This window comes from Lepisma saccharinum, chromosome 10, assembly GCF_977018435.1.
Source record: "Lepisma saccharinum chromosome 10, izLepSacc3.1, whole genome shotgun sequence".
Classification (NCBI taxonomy): domain Eukaryota; kingdom Metazoa; phylum Arthropoda; class Insecta; order Zygentoma; family Lepismatidae; genus Lepisma; species Lepisma saccharinum.
Window position 1 is genome coordinate 35,501,310 of NC_139238.1, and position 16,046 is coordinate 35,517,355.

The 16,046-nt window shown below is 36.4% G+C and overlaps 1 protein-coding gene across 1 annotated transcript in view; it reads right to left on the reverse strand.

Moving 5' to 3' along the window:
- Positions 1-337: 337 nt before the first annotated feature.
- LOC145994325 (EF-hand domain-containing family member C2-like) overlaps positions 338-16,046 on the reverse strand; it is a 46,254-nt gene continuing 30,545 nt past the window's right edge. Inside the window, exons 9-14 of the mRNA XM_083130434.1 lie at positions 14,783-14,979; positions 8,609-8,742; positions 8,055-8,168; positions 6,674-6,853; positions 4,199-4,301; positions 338-728 (exon numbers count right to left, since the gene is read on the reverse strand). Of these exons, the coding sequence (XP_082986560.1) occupies positions 615-728; positions 4,199-4,301; positions 6,674-6,853; positions 8,055-8,168; positions 8,609-8,742; positions 14,783-14,979 (842 nt within the window). The 3' untranslated portion in view covers positions 338-614. The remainder of the gene's footprint in view (positions 729-4,198; positions 4,302-6,673; positions 6,854-8,054; positions 8,169-8,608; positions 8,743-14,782; positions 14,980-16,046) is intronic.

Below are 16,046 nucleotides of genomic sequence, written 5' to 3' on the forward strand. Positions count from 1 at the left end.
ACCCTAGACCTCTTCATTACAAGGCAACTAAACTACCACTAACCCATCCTGAAGGACCTAAAATGTACATGTTAGAGGTAACAGTATTATTGGTATGGGTATATAGTGTATCCTTCTTTTTGGTAGCCTAAGGAAGTGAGGGCATGCAAGTACTTTGCCCAGTATCCAGATAGGCCAGTCAGGCCTTGCCTATAATAGCCGAACAACTAATTTGCCCCATCACTAGTAAATTTAGAAGATAGTTGGTGCAACAAATCCATAAACAAAGATCTGAAAGGATTTGTAGCATAATTCAAATTCCACAATCCCAATTAACAAAGTGTCAATAAAAATAAAACAGTTTTAATGTATTCATATTTAAATATAAATAATATAATGAACAAAATTTTCAAACACACTCAGTATTAAAAATTGCCTCACAAATTCTTACAAACAAGCACCACACTTTCAAGAATTTATGCTGCTCTACACACATCCACAATACATAATATTTCATTTAAAAAAATACAATTTTACAAAATCTTACAAAATTCAATAAATGCACAATTCACGCAGACAATTACACAACACAGAAACACACAGAGGTTTGTATGATTAAGTGTATATCACGGTTATCAGCCATGCTGCTGTTTTAATTCTTCCTCCAAGCCCAATTCTTTGAATATCCTCAAGTAGTTTACGCAGGTAACCTTCTCTGATACAGGTTTCTCCAATTTTGACAATTCAAACTGGAAAGAACATATTCTGTGTATTGGAGCTATGTTACGTAACAGTTCACTAATCCAACATAAGATGACGGCAAAGATTTCATGGAGAACATGAGCAATTTATTCACCGTCTTAATAAACGCATGTGACCGTGACACTGAGATTGTTTGCTTTATAAAATGAAAATTGTTTAATAATAAATAACGTAAGTGATTAGTTAATTTTATAAATATTTCTGGCACACATTTGTTTTTCTTAAATTTCAGCCATTTCATTTCCTCTGTTGAGATAACACTGATGATGGTTACAGGCTAGTTTGGACTCTTTTTTTTTTTTTTTTATTTTCTCCCTCTTTTTATCCTTCTCTCATCATTTATTCCCTATTTCCTTTCTTTCCTTATTTGGTTCATAGATTATATTATATTATATTATATTATAACATCCATTACTTGTACAATGCAAATAAGAAAACAAAGAAAAATAGGAAGAAAGTAGAACAAAATCAAAAGAGGAATCAAAACAAACCTGCGATCATCATCTTAGGGAAACTCAATTGAGTTTTTGTTTTAACTCCACTTTATGCACAGATCAGTTAATCGGGATGGGACCTACAGTTTAAAGTGGGATCCGAACCATTGTGCAATGGTATCGAACCTGGCACTCCTTGTTAAGGTGTGCAATCAGCGAGGCCCTCTTACGAAAACTGAAACTGGAAATGTTACATTTAATGAAACAAATGTGTGGTAGAAATATGAATATCATTAAGTGGAACTAGTCACAATATTATTATTATACAATATTAATTATTCTTGTTCTTGTTAATGTTGGCACAAGACTAACCCACGCTTTAAGAAAATGTTTAGTTTGAAATTTGTTTTACACAAATAGGATATATGAATTATGCCCTTCCAATCGACATCTACTATGTTAAAAAAATCTGATTAGTAGGAATAGCTGTAATAATAATAACTAGAATGATGGTAGCATATTCATTAATAAGAACTATTACATACTTATAACTACATGATTAGGGAGACTTTTGTACCCCTGTAGTCAATTTCAAATCCTTTTTAATTACAGAAAATCTTTGAAACCTATGGAAGAAATTCTGATCACAGGGTTTAGTTTTGCGACTAAAAATCTCAATTTTGGAATTTGGAAAACTTCCAATGGAACATCTTTATCCTACATTTCAACCACCCATCACAGTTATTTTATTGGAATACTAATTAACCGAAATGTATTTAATTTATCAATTACCATAAAATCTAATATTTTTGTATGATCTAATGAATGATGTCAAATTCCACAGGAGGTCAAGTGTTCAACCTCCTCTAGCAACAGCTATACTACTACTAACCACCCATCATACTTATGACATTATCATCCATATGGTCAAAATTAATAGCCGAGTTTCAATTTTCACCACATTTTCAATAAGCTGTTGCATAAGATAATGTTTCCTACCATGAGTTGGACTTATATAACTACTTTCACATGGCATCTACTCACCAGGAACAACTGACAATGTGAGTTAAGCATGGAATCTTCTGCATGCATTTTGTGTTTTATTCAAGAATTTTGATGCAATTGATATCACTGGCACTATGAAAGGCCACTTCTGGGTGTATTTGAGTGTTTCCCCAGTCTGCCAAGAATAAAAATGAATTAAGGAGGGGAGGGGGGGGGTAATGCAGTGGTGCTAAGTCCCCTCTAACCCAACTTGGAGACTTCAAGAGAGTAAATGACAACCACTCCTTGATGTCAAAAATTTAGTGATCACTCCAGACTTATTATTTTGATAGTAAAAAATAGAAATAAAATAAAGTAGTTGAGTAGGAGACATGAGTTCCCTAAGAAAAAAGTAGTGCAAAATGAGGAACAATATCAGATAATTCTTGTTTTTTTATCATATTCTATCACATAATCCAAAGAATAAATGGTTACATAAGTTTTCAAAATTCCATGAGATTCTTATGTGAGAGATCACACACAGCTTCATGAATAAAATTTATCCCTAAATTTCAAAGATATTTCTTCAACAAATTGTGTAAACGTTAATAACAAAATAAAGCAAGTATGTATTTTAGTACATTAACACTATGAAATGTGAAAAATAAAGTAAAACAGTTGTGTTGGATGTTTGCTCATTTTGTGTATCAAATAATTTCTCCGAAGACATAATAATGATAACAATAATGTTAACAAAATATTAGTGAATTATTATTATTATTATGTTACTATTGAATTTTATATCAATGACATGACTCCCTCTACAAAAGTTTTTTGGTTTGCCCATGGCCCAGAGTAATTTAAAACTAACTATACATTGTAAAATAATGTAAAAGTAAATAGTGATTTCATCCCATTGATGTCTAAAATTAAGATATCACCAACCAAGACACCTTAAATCAACTATATAAACCAGCAATTAGAATAAGAGTAAATGGCCCCTCCCCTTGAAGTTCAGAAGTGATCATCTCTGTAAACAAGTAAAACTAACTCTCAAATTAACATAATAGTACATAGTGACATCTAAAATGAAATGACCACTCTTAGAAACAACTTATAAAACTTAGGATAAACCTTCACTCAACCTAGAGAAAAGAGTATCCTCCACTTGCAAGAGGTCTATAATTCACACGGAGTAGACTGTAGAGCAGGGGTGGCCAACGCGTTGACCGTGGTCTACCAGTCGACCAGCAAGCCGCGAGAGGTAGTCTGCGGTGCTCTGTCATATTATACGGATTTTATTATGCATAGTCACAAAAGTTTTATTACTTACCTCTCTCTGTATTTTCAATTGTTGTATCAGGAAAAGAGCTTTGTTGTAACAGTTAATTTCTTTCTTTGTTGAATCACATAATAATTAACCATAAAAAAAAGTTCGCGATCGTAAGACTGTAAACTCGCTGTAAGGCTGCTGTCGGCAGTTTATTAGTCATGCTACAAGCCACCAAGTCATGAGTGAACAGGTGAACATGGGATTGTAAGTACAAAATAGTTGTGTAATTTTTTACTGATGCCCAGCAACAAGTGAAATACTTTTGTTAAAATGAGTGTTTATGAAAGAATAAAATTGTAGTATTCTTTTTTTTACCTTCTCAATAGAAGGATGAAAAGATGCTAATGATGAACTGTGGAGATATGGCCTAAAACAGGTGTCAAGCCCACAGTACTGAAGCCAAAACTTATTTAATAATAAAATAAGTAAATAAATAAATAAATACATACATAAAATAAAATAATCAATGTCAATTTTATGGTATTGACCCTTTGCTTCCTTTTTTAGGCTCTCGTTGTTAGGTCTAATAAGATAAGTAGACCGCCAGTGATTCTTGAAATGTAAACTAGCCCTCAAACCAAAAAAAGTTTTCACCGCTGCTGTAGACACCGTGTTGCAACTAAGCTGAGGGAGCTAGAAGGATTACCATAAGGTTTAGTTTTCTGTAATGGTATTTTCAACACATGCTAAAACAAGTGGCACTTACCTTGATGGCAGTAGGCTGCACAACTGGGCTCGGAAATTTTGTGTAATTGAAGAAATCAACCAGATCTCTCCAGTTTAATTCTCCACGTTCATTTTTCTGTATTCTGAAGGAAGGAAAAACATGTATTATATATTTTTTCTGCTTTTTCCTGTCTTCATGAATAAAAATAAGAAGTCAAGTAACAGTGCTTCATTTTTGGCAGTACGGAAGAGTATATCATATTGACATATTTTTTTCATAGGTGGGAATGAAACTAATAATTGATTGTATTAGCGAAAGAAATATATATGTACGAATGTACCATCATTATTTTTCTGTCCCTCTCGCGGTTAACTCTGTTTGTACCACCATGGCAAAGTGACTTATGAAAAGTGTCCGAACCCTTTCTTTTTAGAATAAAAAAAGCACAGCATATACTAAACCAATGGTTCCAAAACTATGATCCAATCCAAAAAATTTGAAACAAAAATATGCAAACTAAATGTGACAAGATCTCAAAATTTTGAATTTGTGTGGCCATGAACGCTGTACAATTGGGTAGAAACTATTTAGCTCATGCAGTGTGCTGTGACATTTTTGATTTTGGAATTATAAAAATGGTTTAAAATACCATATCTATGTGGATTTACACTACATATTTTGAATCCATTCTCGAATATTTTGCATTACTTTCTGTTCCTTTCTTACTGTTCTTCATTTATGTATTTAAGTAAGTTCCTTATTATTGTGAAATTAGTGGAGAAAGCAACATTTTGAATGTAATAAAACTTCATGTACATTCCATTGTACTCAGTTCAGAACCTATGTAACTACTAGCTTAAAATATTATCACCAATGACATCTATGAGCATAAATGATGTTTGCAGAAAATGTCATCTAAAACTCCAATTTTGGATGACTTTCATTGAGGAAAATTAAGTTGAGATCAAAATTTAAGCTATTTAGAATTTTAGAAACAATCAGCTCATCTTATGGAATAAAGTATCAAGTAACACCTTGATATTGTTAAGTAAAAACAGCCAAAAATGCACATACGTGCCTTTGGCATATGGGCAATGGTAGCATTCCATAACAAATTTCTCTCCTGAAACATGCACCAAAACTCTTAAAGCACTGTACCGGACAATAACATAATTTCATTCATAATGTGAACAAGGCGACAAAATATTACCAGTTTCTTCTGGTCTGGTGAGTCAATTTCAATATTTTCTGCATTATTGCTTATTGCCAGCTCAGTGGCTGAGTGCAATAAGTACTTCCTACTGAAGTTCCCAGATTCAAGTCCTGGCGTGGGCATGTGTGCTCTTGTGAGTGTCCCTTCATCAGTTTCATCAAATTATCACTCATTCTTATCTTTGCGAAAAGTGGCAGAAAAGCTACACTAAACAACAAAAATACAAATACACGTATGTTTGTATTAGGACTGAGCTGATGCCAATGTATTAATATTGAAAAGTATCAGCTGGAATTTATTTACCGATACTTGCTTATACTTTTCCAGTAGTTTGGTCTTTTGCGTGGTCTGCAAAAATGCAGCGAGACACTTTTGCAGAATCTAATTATCCTGGAAGTTACGCAAAATTCAGTTTCCATTGATATTGCACCAATATAGTGTAAAAAACTGTAGTTTGTGACACAACAGATATTTTACTATTCTGATGGAATTCTTGAATATTTTGAAGCAAAACTCTCATGAAATGATGCTTATAATTGGAATGGAATATTCACCCACTAATACGAGGGAATGCTGAAAAGTTTGTAGCCCAACCAAGTTTCCAAATTGTTTAGAGGTCACATTATATCTTGAAAGTACATATCCTTGTATGTACATATACCAAAAGGCATTGCATAATTGACAAGCTTTCTTGTTTCAGTTTATAAAGTGATAATGTCTGCTCATCAAGCAAAATTTACAAACATGGAGTGCAGGGCTGTGATGAAGTTTCTGTTCCTCCAGAGCAAGTCTGAGAAGATGATCCATGAGGAAATGAGGAACATCTTACAGGACTCTGCTCCATCTGACTACTTACTTTCTGTTTCCTCAGGTCAAAAACACCTGAAGGGATGCCATTTTGCCTCAGATCAGGAGGTGGTTACTGCCACAGAGGATTGGTGCAAGGAGCAAACTTCAGAATTTTTTAAAAGTGGTTTGCAAAAGTTGGAGCACTGGGCCAGAAAGTGCACTGAGCTTCGTTGAGCAACTATGAAGTTTCATCATTCCAAGTGCATTCCTTCTACATTGGGCTACGAACTTTTCAGCATCACCTTGTATTAATCAATATTTTGAACAACTTTTAATGGTTACAATTTTCAAGCATCGGTATCGATATTGGTTGGAATCGGTAAGAGTATCGGCATCGGTTCAAAGTGGTTTCAGCTCAACTCTAGTTTGTATACTGTCCTGAGAATGTTAACATTTACTTTCATTCTTGTGTGCCTTCACAAATAGATGTTACTCACGTCAAAAAAGCCTACCTCTTTAATATAGCCTTCAGGAGGTCAGTGTCCAGAGGAAGCTTAGCTCCCTTGCAGATGGCCCAAGCTGCTTCGTAAGGAATGTAGCCTGAGTCATTGCGATCTTGATGCCTGCAGTTCTCCTCCAATCTGTCAAATGCATTGTACAGCAGCTTCTTCACCTCAGTGTGTGCTGCAGCCCTGCAGAAAATAAATCAAATTTTTTATATTCTAGAGCTAAATAAACACTCTAGTGTGAATGCTGATGTATCATCATCAACAGGTGATTTTTTCTTTTTTTTAAACATAAGTGAATTGTGTACACTAAATATCATATTTGCACGAATATAGGCCATGGTGTACATATTCTTACCAGGATTAAAATCAAGATAAAAGCTTGTGTAGGTAAAGTACTGTGTTTCCACATTGCAGAATTTGTAGATTTTCAGATTACCGTAATTTCGAAAGTTCGCTGCCTTCATTAGCAAAGGTTGTGGCATCCAAGACTAGACGGCTCGTCAGAATGACATACTACCATTTCCATACTAGATGCCATGACCTTTTTAGTGAAGGCAATAGGCCTTTGAAGTATACTGGAAAACCCAAAAAAAAACTGCAATGTGAAAACATGGAACTTTACTTATGCAATACTTAAACCAAGATAAAATGATACAACACACACAACACTAGAATAAAAAGTCTAAAAAGTAGGGATGGGACCGATTAATCGGTATCGGCCAATATAGGCATATCGGTGTATCGGTTTATCGGTAAAATTACCGATTATTTTACCGGTCCGATATATCGATAAATATCTTATAATTTAGCGCAAAATTCTGACATTTTGTGGTAATTTTTATGGATAATCTCCATGCTCTGCTTTCTAAAAAATAAATGTCTAAATATTCAACTTCTTTTGCACTGCAATCACCTTGAAACACACATTTATTAAGGAGATCAATGATCATTTCAGGTTCTTCAAGGACCATTTCTAATTTTGTATCGGATCGGTAGAATATCGGTTATCGGTATCGGTACTTTATCGGTATCGGCCAAAATTTCATATTGGCCCATCCCTACTAAAAAGGCATCTGATAGCAGCCTTCTTGCTGTCTTCAGGATAAAGGGCAAAGAAGTGAAAAAATATGTAAATTAACAGAAATTTAAACAAAGCAATTTTCAGCAAATATAGTTATTTAATTTTCCTACCTGAGAGCACTGATAGTATTTTGATAATTTCTTAACTCAAATAAGAATACAATAGAATCTTCATTTCAATTTTTTCAGGGGGAAACTTAAATACAGTAAAATGTAAAATTCAAGAACATAAAACTGGAGCTTGTCGTATATTCAAGTACAATCTTTATTTTGAAGAGGAACTGAAAAAATAGGGCTTTCTTACCTCAGCATGTCTCTTGTAAGCTGGTCTCCTTTCTCAACACCAGGAAACTGACGAGCAAGTGTGATGATTTCATGTTCTACAATATCACCTGCCAAAAGATTTTTAAGTGAAGCCCTGGAAATGAAGAAAGGAATTTGTAGGTAAATTAATGGAAAAAGACAGGAAACTGGAAATCTAATATTTCTACTTTTTCTTACATAATTTTGCAATTGAATTAGTCCAAATCTGTGCATTTTGTATACATGACGGGCTATCCACATTCAAGTAATTAGTAGTTGATTATTACACATACAGACATCACCCATATGTCGATAAATTGGTATTAGCTTGATAGCTGAGATTGTAATGTATGTGTAGTGAACAGTAGTGCCTTTAGTAAAAAAGAACTGTCACGACTGTCACAAGCAACATGGCCGACAGACAACGGTCCTTGTAACTTGTTAGTTCTTGTTATGTTTCTTATTGTGCTTAGATAAAATAAAGCACGTTCTTTAATATAACATTAGTCTTAATAATAATAATAAGACAAACGAGACAGAGATAATATTTCTCACCTGAAAATTTCATAAGGTATGATTCCTGTCATAGAATAATCTTGGCCCAAATAACTCTTCACAAATTCCTTGAATCCAGGCATCAGAGCTCGCTTCAATTTGCACAAGATGACTTCTACATTAGATACAGGGAACTAAAAATATAATATGAATACATTATTATTCACTACATTATATAATAAACTTTAAATTTAAAATATAAAACTATAGATGAAAGAAAATTCAATGTAAAACCTTACAATTGAATAAATGCAAAACATTTAATATGTGGGTGGTGGTGGGGGAGAATTAATACAGACTTAAGGGCATGAGGGAGGGTTCCAGTGAGGTTCTCCCCTCAGCAGCAGGTCAGACCACTGCTGCCAACTAAGCTCTGCTGGAGCCAGATCTGGCTCTTTCGTGCACTTGTTTGACTGTGAAGTGGAGTGCCTGCCCTCTGCTTCACTATGATGCCTTCACTGGCTTCAACCCACATAGACCAATTCTTGCCATGAATATACAGGGTGGGCGAAAAGTCCCTTTACATGTTAATAGCATAGTACAGTTAGACATGTAGATAAACATTGTTATGAATACAAAAACAGTATATTTTTACTATTGATGAGCAGATTGACTCTTTATTATTATTTATTATTAACATTATTGTTGTTCTGTTACAGATTGTTGAGATAAGAATTTCCCGCCATAAGCTGAGTCCTGCGCATGTCACGTTCACTTCGGTTAGTGTGGGAAGGACGTGGCAGAAGAATGTGGTCCACTGCATTCAGTCGAGAGAGTGAAACTATGGCGGATACAAGTGCTTTCACTGTTGAGGAGCGTTTGGTGGCTTCTGTGTGGGTTCACGAACGTCAGAACACAAAGAAGACAATGACAGACATTTTGAGGGACTTTGCTGTGCAGTTTGGAAAACAGCTGCCATCACAACCAACGTTATTCCCATGGGAGAAGAGAACCTTTGCGACGGGAAGTGCTCTCGATGCACCACGTAGCGGAAGGCCTACGACTCGCACCGGAACTTGTGCTGCTGTGGCGGAATCAATTGAACAATCGCCAATGAATTCAGCCCTTAAGCGGTCAGCAGAATTAGGCATCCCACGATCGACTATGCAAGACCACATGCGGAAAGAAATGAACGTTTCATGTTTTCGGCCATCCTCAGTGAATGAGTTGAGTGATCGTGACTTGGAGCAACGTGTGCATGCATGTGAAATGCTGCTCCCACGCTTCCCGCATGCAAATGATAAAAAAAAAACGTTATGTTCTCTGACGAGTGTGCGATTTATCGTAGCTCACAAAATTGTAACATCTTTTTTTGGGCAAAAGGCAATCCACACTTTTATGAGGAAATCGAGTGCAATCTGCAGCATGTTATGATTTGGGCAGGGATCACGGCAGTCCGTCTGCTTGGACCATATTTCTTTGATAGTCCTGTGAACCAGCACAGCTATCTTCACACGATTAACACGTGGTTGCTTCCAGAATTAACGGTAAGAGGAATAGCTGACATTGTTACACTTAACAAGACGGTGCTCCACCACATTTTGCTGTGAGTGACAACGGTGCTAGAAGGTCTCGTGATCCACCATTGTCATGGCCTCCATGAAGCCCAGACCTCACCACACCGGACAATGCACTATGGGGAATAATAAAAGAAGACGTTCGTAACGATGATAGGTGAATGGTGATCAACTGAAAGACTGAGTTCGCATGGCATTTGAAAGGATCACCCCTGATATGCTGCAGCGGATGCATACAAGAACATGACAACGCATCAACCTTTGCATTGAACATGGAGGAGTGTACACTGACATTGTTGATCAATGAACCTTGAACCTTTGTAACAATGTTAATATGTTATTCACAATAAATGTTAATGTTAACCAGACATTGTTTATTCAAAATAAATGTTGAAATTTAAAAAAAAATATACTGTTTTGTATTAATTACAATGTTTATCTACATGTCTAACTGTACTATGCTATTAACATGTATAGGTACTTTTCGCATGTGATGTTAGCCATAACTTGAAGTTGATTCCCCACAAGGAATACATGGAATTCTGTAAATACTTATCATATTTTTCAAACATCGTGTCTAGCTTAATAATCAACTTAAAAAACAGCTTTCACTTCCAACATGGAGAAAAATTCATACTCTCTTGTCCAGTAGTTTTTTTTTAGTAGCAGTACCCATTCCGACGATATTGAAATAAATGCACAACTGGCGCAAAACTGCCACTCTTTCCCTTAAATCAGCAGAAGTGAAAAATCGGGGAAAACCACTGTTAGCTTGGTAGTTCGGTGAGTATAGCAATAACATGTGTCGCCCCAGTCGAACCTGGTCATGCTTGCTTTTGTAAAGCAGCACTGTAGCATCTGCACTTCTTTCGGCATTTGAAAAATATTTAAAAAAGCTATGTAATTTCCAACCTTAATTATTTTATGTAAATATTGTAAAAGCCTGAATTACTTGATGTAATTATGTAAATCCATGGATACTTGTAAATATCGACGAAGTTGCCTTGGTATTTTGTCAACAACTGTTCTGTATAAAAAAGGACCATAATCTGTACTTATCGACCTTCTTATCCAGTTCCCGTTGGCTGAAATCACAGGATAACCTTGTAGGGAGGACTGCCCTTACCCTGAATGGGTGAATCGTCTTATGGCTTGGGCTAGTTCCTCATAAACCTATGCTTTCAAGCGAGGTTCTTGTGATAATAACAAACCGAGATTAATCTTGGAAGGTTGCCCGTTACAGATTTGTTAGCAGATCTGCATCAGTCAGCTCGATCCAGGATTGCCAGTGGATAAGTTTTGTTGTAATTGTGCAAAAGAACAATAAATAGGATTTTATTGGCAGAAACTTCCATAACCTTTCGTTTCCAACTACAGAAAGGTATAAATCCGACATGAGTGACCAGTCAGGGCTAGAAGACCACCAGTTGAGGTGTGTGCCAAACATGCTATGTCAGAGACCCAGGTTCAAGTCCTTGTTGAGTCTGCATTTTTCGCATACGTTTGTACAAAGTATGTTTCCTCTGTGTACTCACCTTGTAATCAAGAGTTCCTGGGTTCGATATGCTGTGGAGGCACATATTGGTTTGGGTCCCACTTTAAACTGTAGGTCCCGCCCCGATTAGCCTAATTGTGCATGAAGTGGACTTAAAACAAGAAATGAATCAATTAATCCTCTGTGTACTTCAATGTAAAATAGAGGTTTTCCCGATGGCATAGTGATAACATCGTCACCTTGAAATTAAGGTGTCTTGGGTTCGATACCTGGTGGCACATTGCACAGCTATTTGGATTCCACTTTAAACTGTAGGTCCAGTCCCGATTAGCCTATCTGTGCATAAAGTGGACTTAAATCAACAATTCAAATTTAAATTCAATGTAAGATAATAATCAATATGAATGAATTTACATATGTATATAGTGCAGCACAAGGTGTAAGACATTTTCTGGTGTTAAATAGCAAGAATATTTAATGACCTACCAGGTGTATAAGCTTAAATCTGCTGTTTGCTCATAGATGGCATTAGTGAGTGTATGAAGCTACCATGGGCATGCCATACCTGGTGTTTGTATGAGTTGGACATCTGCCAACACGAATCAGTGCACATCGTCAGCACGTGCAGATAACAACAGTGTTCCTGTGGTAAGCATGTGTAGTTTTGTGCAAGAAAAAGAGCATATGTGGGAAGCTCTTCTTTTCTGCTTCCATTTGAAGAAATCGCATCGAATGCTTGTGGAGGCCTATGGTGACAGTGCTGTATCGGAAACAACGTGCAGGGATTGGTTTCGTCGGTTTAAAGACAGCAATTTTGACCTGAGCGACAAGAAGCATGAAAATCGGCCCAGGAAGGTTGAGGACCATCAATTGCAGGCTCTTTTGGACGAGGACAATACCCAAATGCAAAAGATGCTTGCCGAGCAATTGGGTGTTACTCAAGCAGCCATTTCCATGCGTCTACGTGCAATGGGAAAGGTTCAAAAGATCGGAAAATGGGTGCCGCATGAATTGACCGATCGCCAGCTGGAGAGACGCCAAAACACATGGGAAATCTTGCTTGCCAGACAAAAGAAAGCCTTTCCTGCATCGGATTGTGACTGGCGATGAAAAGTGTATATATTTCGATAATCCTAAATGCAAGAAATCGTGGGTTGATCCCGGCCAACCATCAACATCTTCCTCGAGACCAAATTGCTTCGGCCGGAAGACGATGCTGTGTGTTTGGTTGGATCAACAGGGTATCGTCTACTTTGAGCTGTTGAATCCTGGTGAAACTGTCACTGCCCACCGCTACCACCAACAACTGATCAAATTGCACCGTTCTCTGTGTGACAAAAGGCCGGATTATCAACAAAGACATGACAAGCCGATTTTCCTCCACGACAACGCCCCATCGCACATGTCAAGACTGTTCCAAAACTACTTTGAGACACGCAACTGGGAGGTTCTACCCCATCCTGCCTGTTCACCAGACCTGGCCCCTTCCGACTACCATCTGTTTTCGTCGATGGGCCACGCGCTCACTGAGCAGCACTTCGATTTGTATGCAGACGTTCGAAAATGGCTTGATGAGTGGTTTGCCTCGAAAGAGAAGGACTTTTTTTGGCGTGGTATCCACAAATTGCCCGAGAGGTGGGCAAAATGTGTAGCTCGCGAGGGCAAGTACTTTGAATACATTTCTTGTTGCTTTTTAGAACAAACCATGTGTTTTTATGACTACAAAACAGCAGATTTAAGCTTATACACCTGGTATGTCTTTTTTTACCAGTTTTATGTTTAAAAATATAACACCAGAAAGTACCAATGCTCACTTGAAATATTATTATTATTATTACAGTTCCATCCTGATATGAACAAACATATGAATGAAACATACATGCAAATTTATTACAGAACCACACTTTTCCTCATAGAACAACTAAGTAACATGTAAATGCATATTGTAGCACAATCCTAATTCTTGCACTCCTTCAGCTATTTTGGCCAATGAGTGGAAACATCCCAGCACTTATATGAAATACATGCGTCTATCTCAAAATGCAAGGCTATGGTATCTAATCTTATTATATCTCTCTCTCTATGTGTGTTTGGAAAGGGGGGGGGGCTAGATAACTCTGGTAAAAATTCAATTCTTGCATAATATTTGACTGTCTGACAAATTATTTACGGCATTGGGGATAACAGAAGTTCTGGACATGAATCCAGACCTTGGGGTGACTGAGGGTTGCATTATGACAATACCCCGGCCCTTATCATACAGTTTAGAGCATTTTTTAGAACAACACAATAAGGAACAGAATTAAAATATAATCTACTCGTAAATTTATATTAAACATCCCTTTATTTTCACACTCAAATGCTTCTTGCTAAGTGAAACCTTTTGGTGAGTATAACATCTTGAAAACTTATCAATAGATGGCATTTCAATGTTTGTTGAACACAGGTCTTTGACACAAACCTTGGCTAGCGTATTATTTGTCGTTGTTCTCTGTTGAGTTTCATAAAGTGTTCACTTACAGTCATAATTGTGATTAATCCAGAGAAGTATAAAATTGACCGACAAAGAAATGGTTCATATTTAAATGTAAAACAGTTACCTATTCCTCGATAATTATAATTATAATTATATATATAATTATAATTAGCATGTACATTTCTACATTTAAAAGAATCACAAGATCGTATGTAAATTTCCCATCCTAGTTATAAGGATGGTAATTGATACGTTCAGTAAGGTGGCAAACTAAAAATTAAAGTCACATCTTGTGACTTGCAGCTGGTAATTTCAAACATTGGTGATGATGCAAATTGTAGCCATTCCAAAATAGACTTAGTCCAGATGGACTTAGTGTATTTAGCATGTAGAGTGACAAGGAGCTTTCTTCCAAATAGATTAGCACTGGAACTCAAAAGTTAACCCATTTTTTCCTTGCTTTAGGATTGGATACTTTTTTAACTGACCTCGTAACAAAAGTCAATGGTTGTCAGGTCTCGTGACTGTGTACACAAACAATTACCATGTTATGTGAATGTGTTCTTCATGTCCTCATTACATGTTGAAATTGTTTAAATTTTCAATCCAAACTAACAGTAATTGCATACTAACATAGCACAAATAGAATCAACAAATACTGTATACACATTTCATAATCATCTCACCTGGTTACAATTCTTCTCCATGTAATGAAAGCAGTATTCATCTGCATCGAGAATCTCAAACTTAAAGCCATTAAAGTTAACAGTGGCACCAATGTACAAATCTTGCATGGTGTACAAAACAGGTGCTCTATTTGTGAACTTCAGCTGTCCTGGTTTCCTCATTTTACATCGATCTATAAACTTGCCTCCAATAAACCCTTTAAAAAAAACAATACCAATCAGGTAATGATTAACGCATTATCGTGCTTCAATATTCACCAGATCTGAGACATGTGAAAATATCAGCTTACATTCAACTAAGCCAAGCGTCAGGTTAACCTTGCAGCAGGTTTTATGTATCAATCCGCGCGGGAACTGAGCACAGAATCTTCCGTGCCAGTCTTGCCTCAACCGCCGAGCTGCTTACATCGCAGACACTGAGAAAATCCACAGTATTGCCAACCGCACAACACATCAAAACCCGCATGCATGTCAAGCGGAATATATTTGTGTTTCTTTTTGTCTCCTGAAACATAACATTTGAGAAGTACTTTCGGCGCATAAATTATTTTAAAAAATGTGTCATTACTTAATATAAATGCGAAATATCTTCGAAACATGAGAGTATTTTTCCCAGGGGGGCAAACAAGTCACATTTCCCCCAAAAGAGTGTAGTTCCCTAATAACATTGCTTAAATTTGAATTTATTGTGTTAATGCAATAATTAACACATATTATTGTGGCTAAAATGAAATTATATGTGTGAAATACATAATTTTTGGTTGACTTTCATTTTCCAGGGAGGGAACGGCCCCCTTGCCCCCCCCTTCCGGACGCCCATGAGCATGTGTGTATATTTCGAGCAAGCAAAAATAAAAATAAACAAAGATATAAGTAAACAACGACAGGCCCTCTTGAATTTAATGACAAATTATTGTTTTTGGTTTATAAAAAAAAACGTTTATGAAAACCTTTGTTACTGTAAGACACACGCACTTCAAGTTATACCAGAAAAAAAAAAGTATGATTTGTTATTGTGGATATATACAATCAGGTGCATTGTCTGCTGCTATTATTCTGGTTACAATTTATGAATCACTTCACTAAACCAGGATTCAAATCTTGGTCTGTCCATTTCTTGCTAATCATCCATCCCTTTCCTTGCACGGAACAGTAAATATATGTGCCTTCAACAAAGACGTCATTGCCGTCAGTGGGTGAAACAATAAGCCTCCCCCTTCCCCTCTCCCTTTCTCGTCGGTTTCTTCAGCCCTGGCGGTGGTTT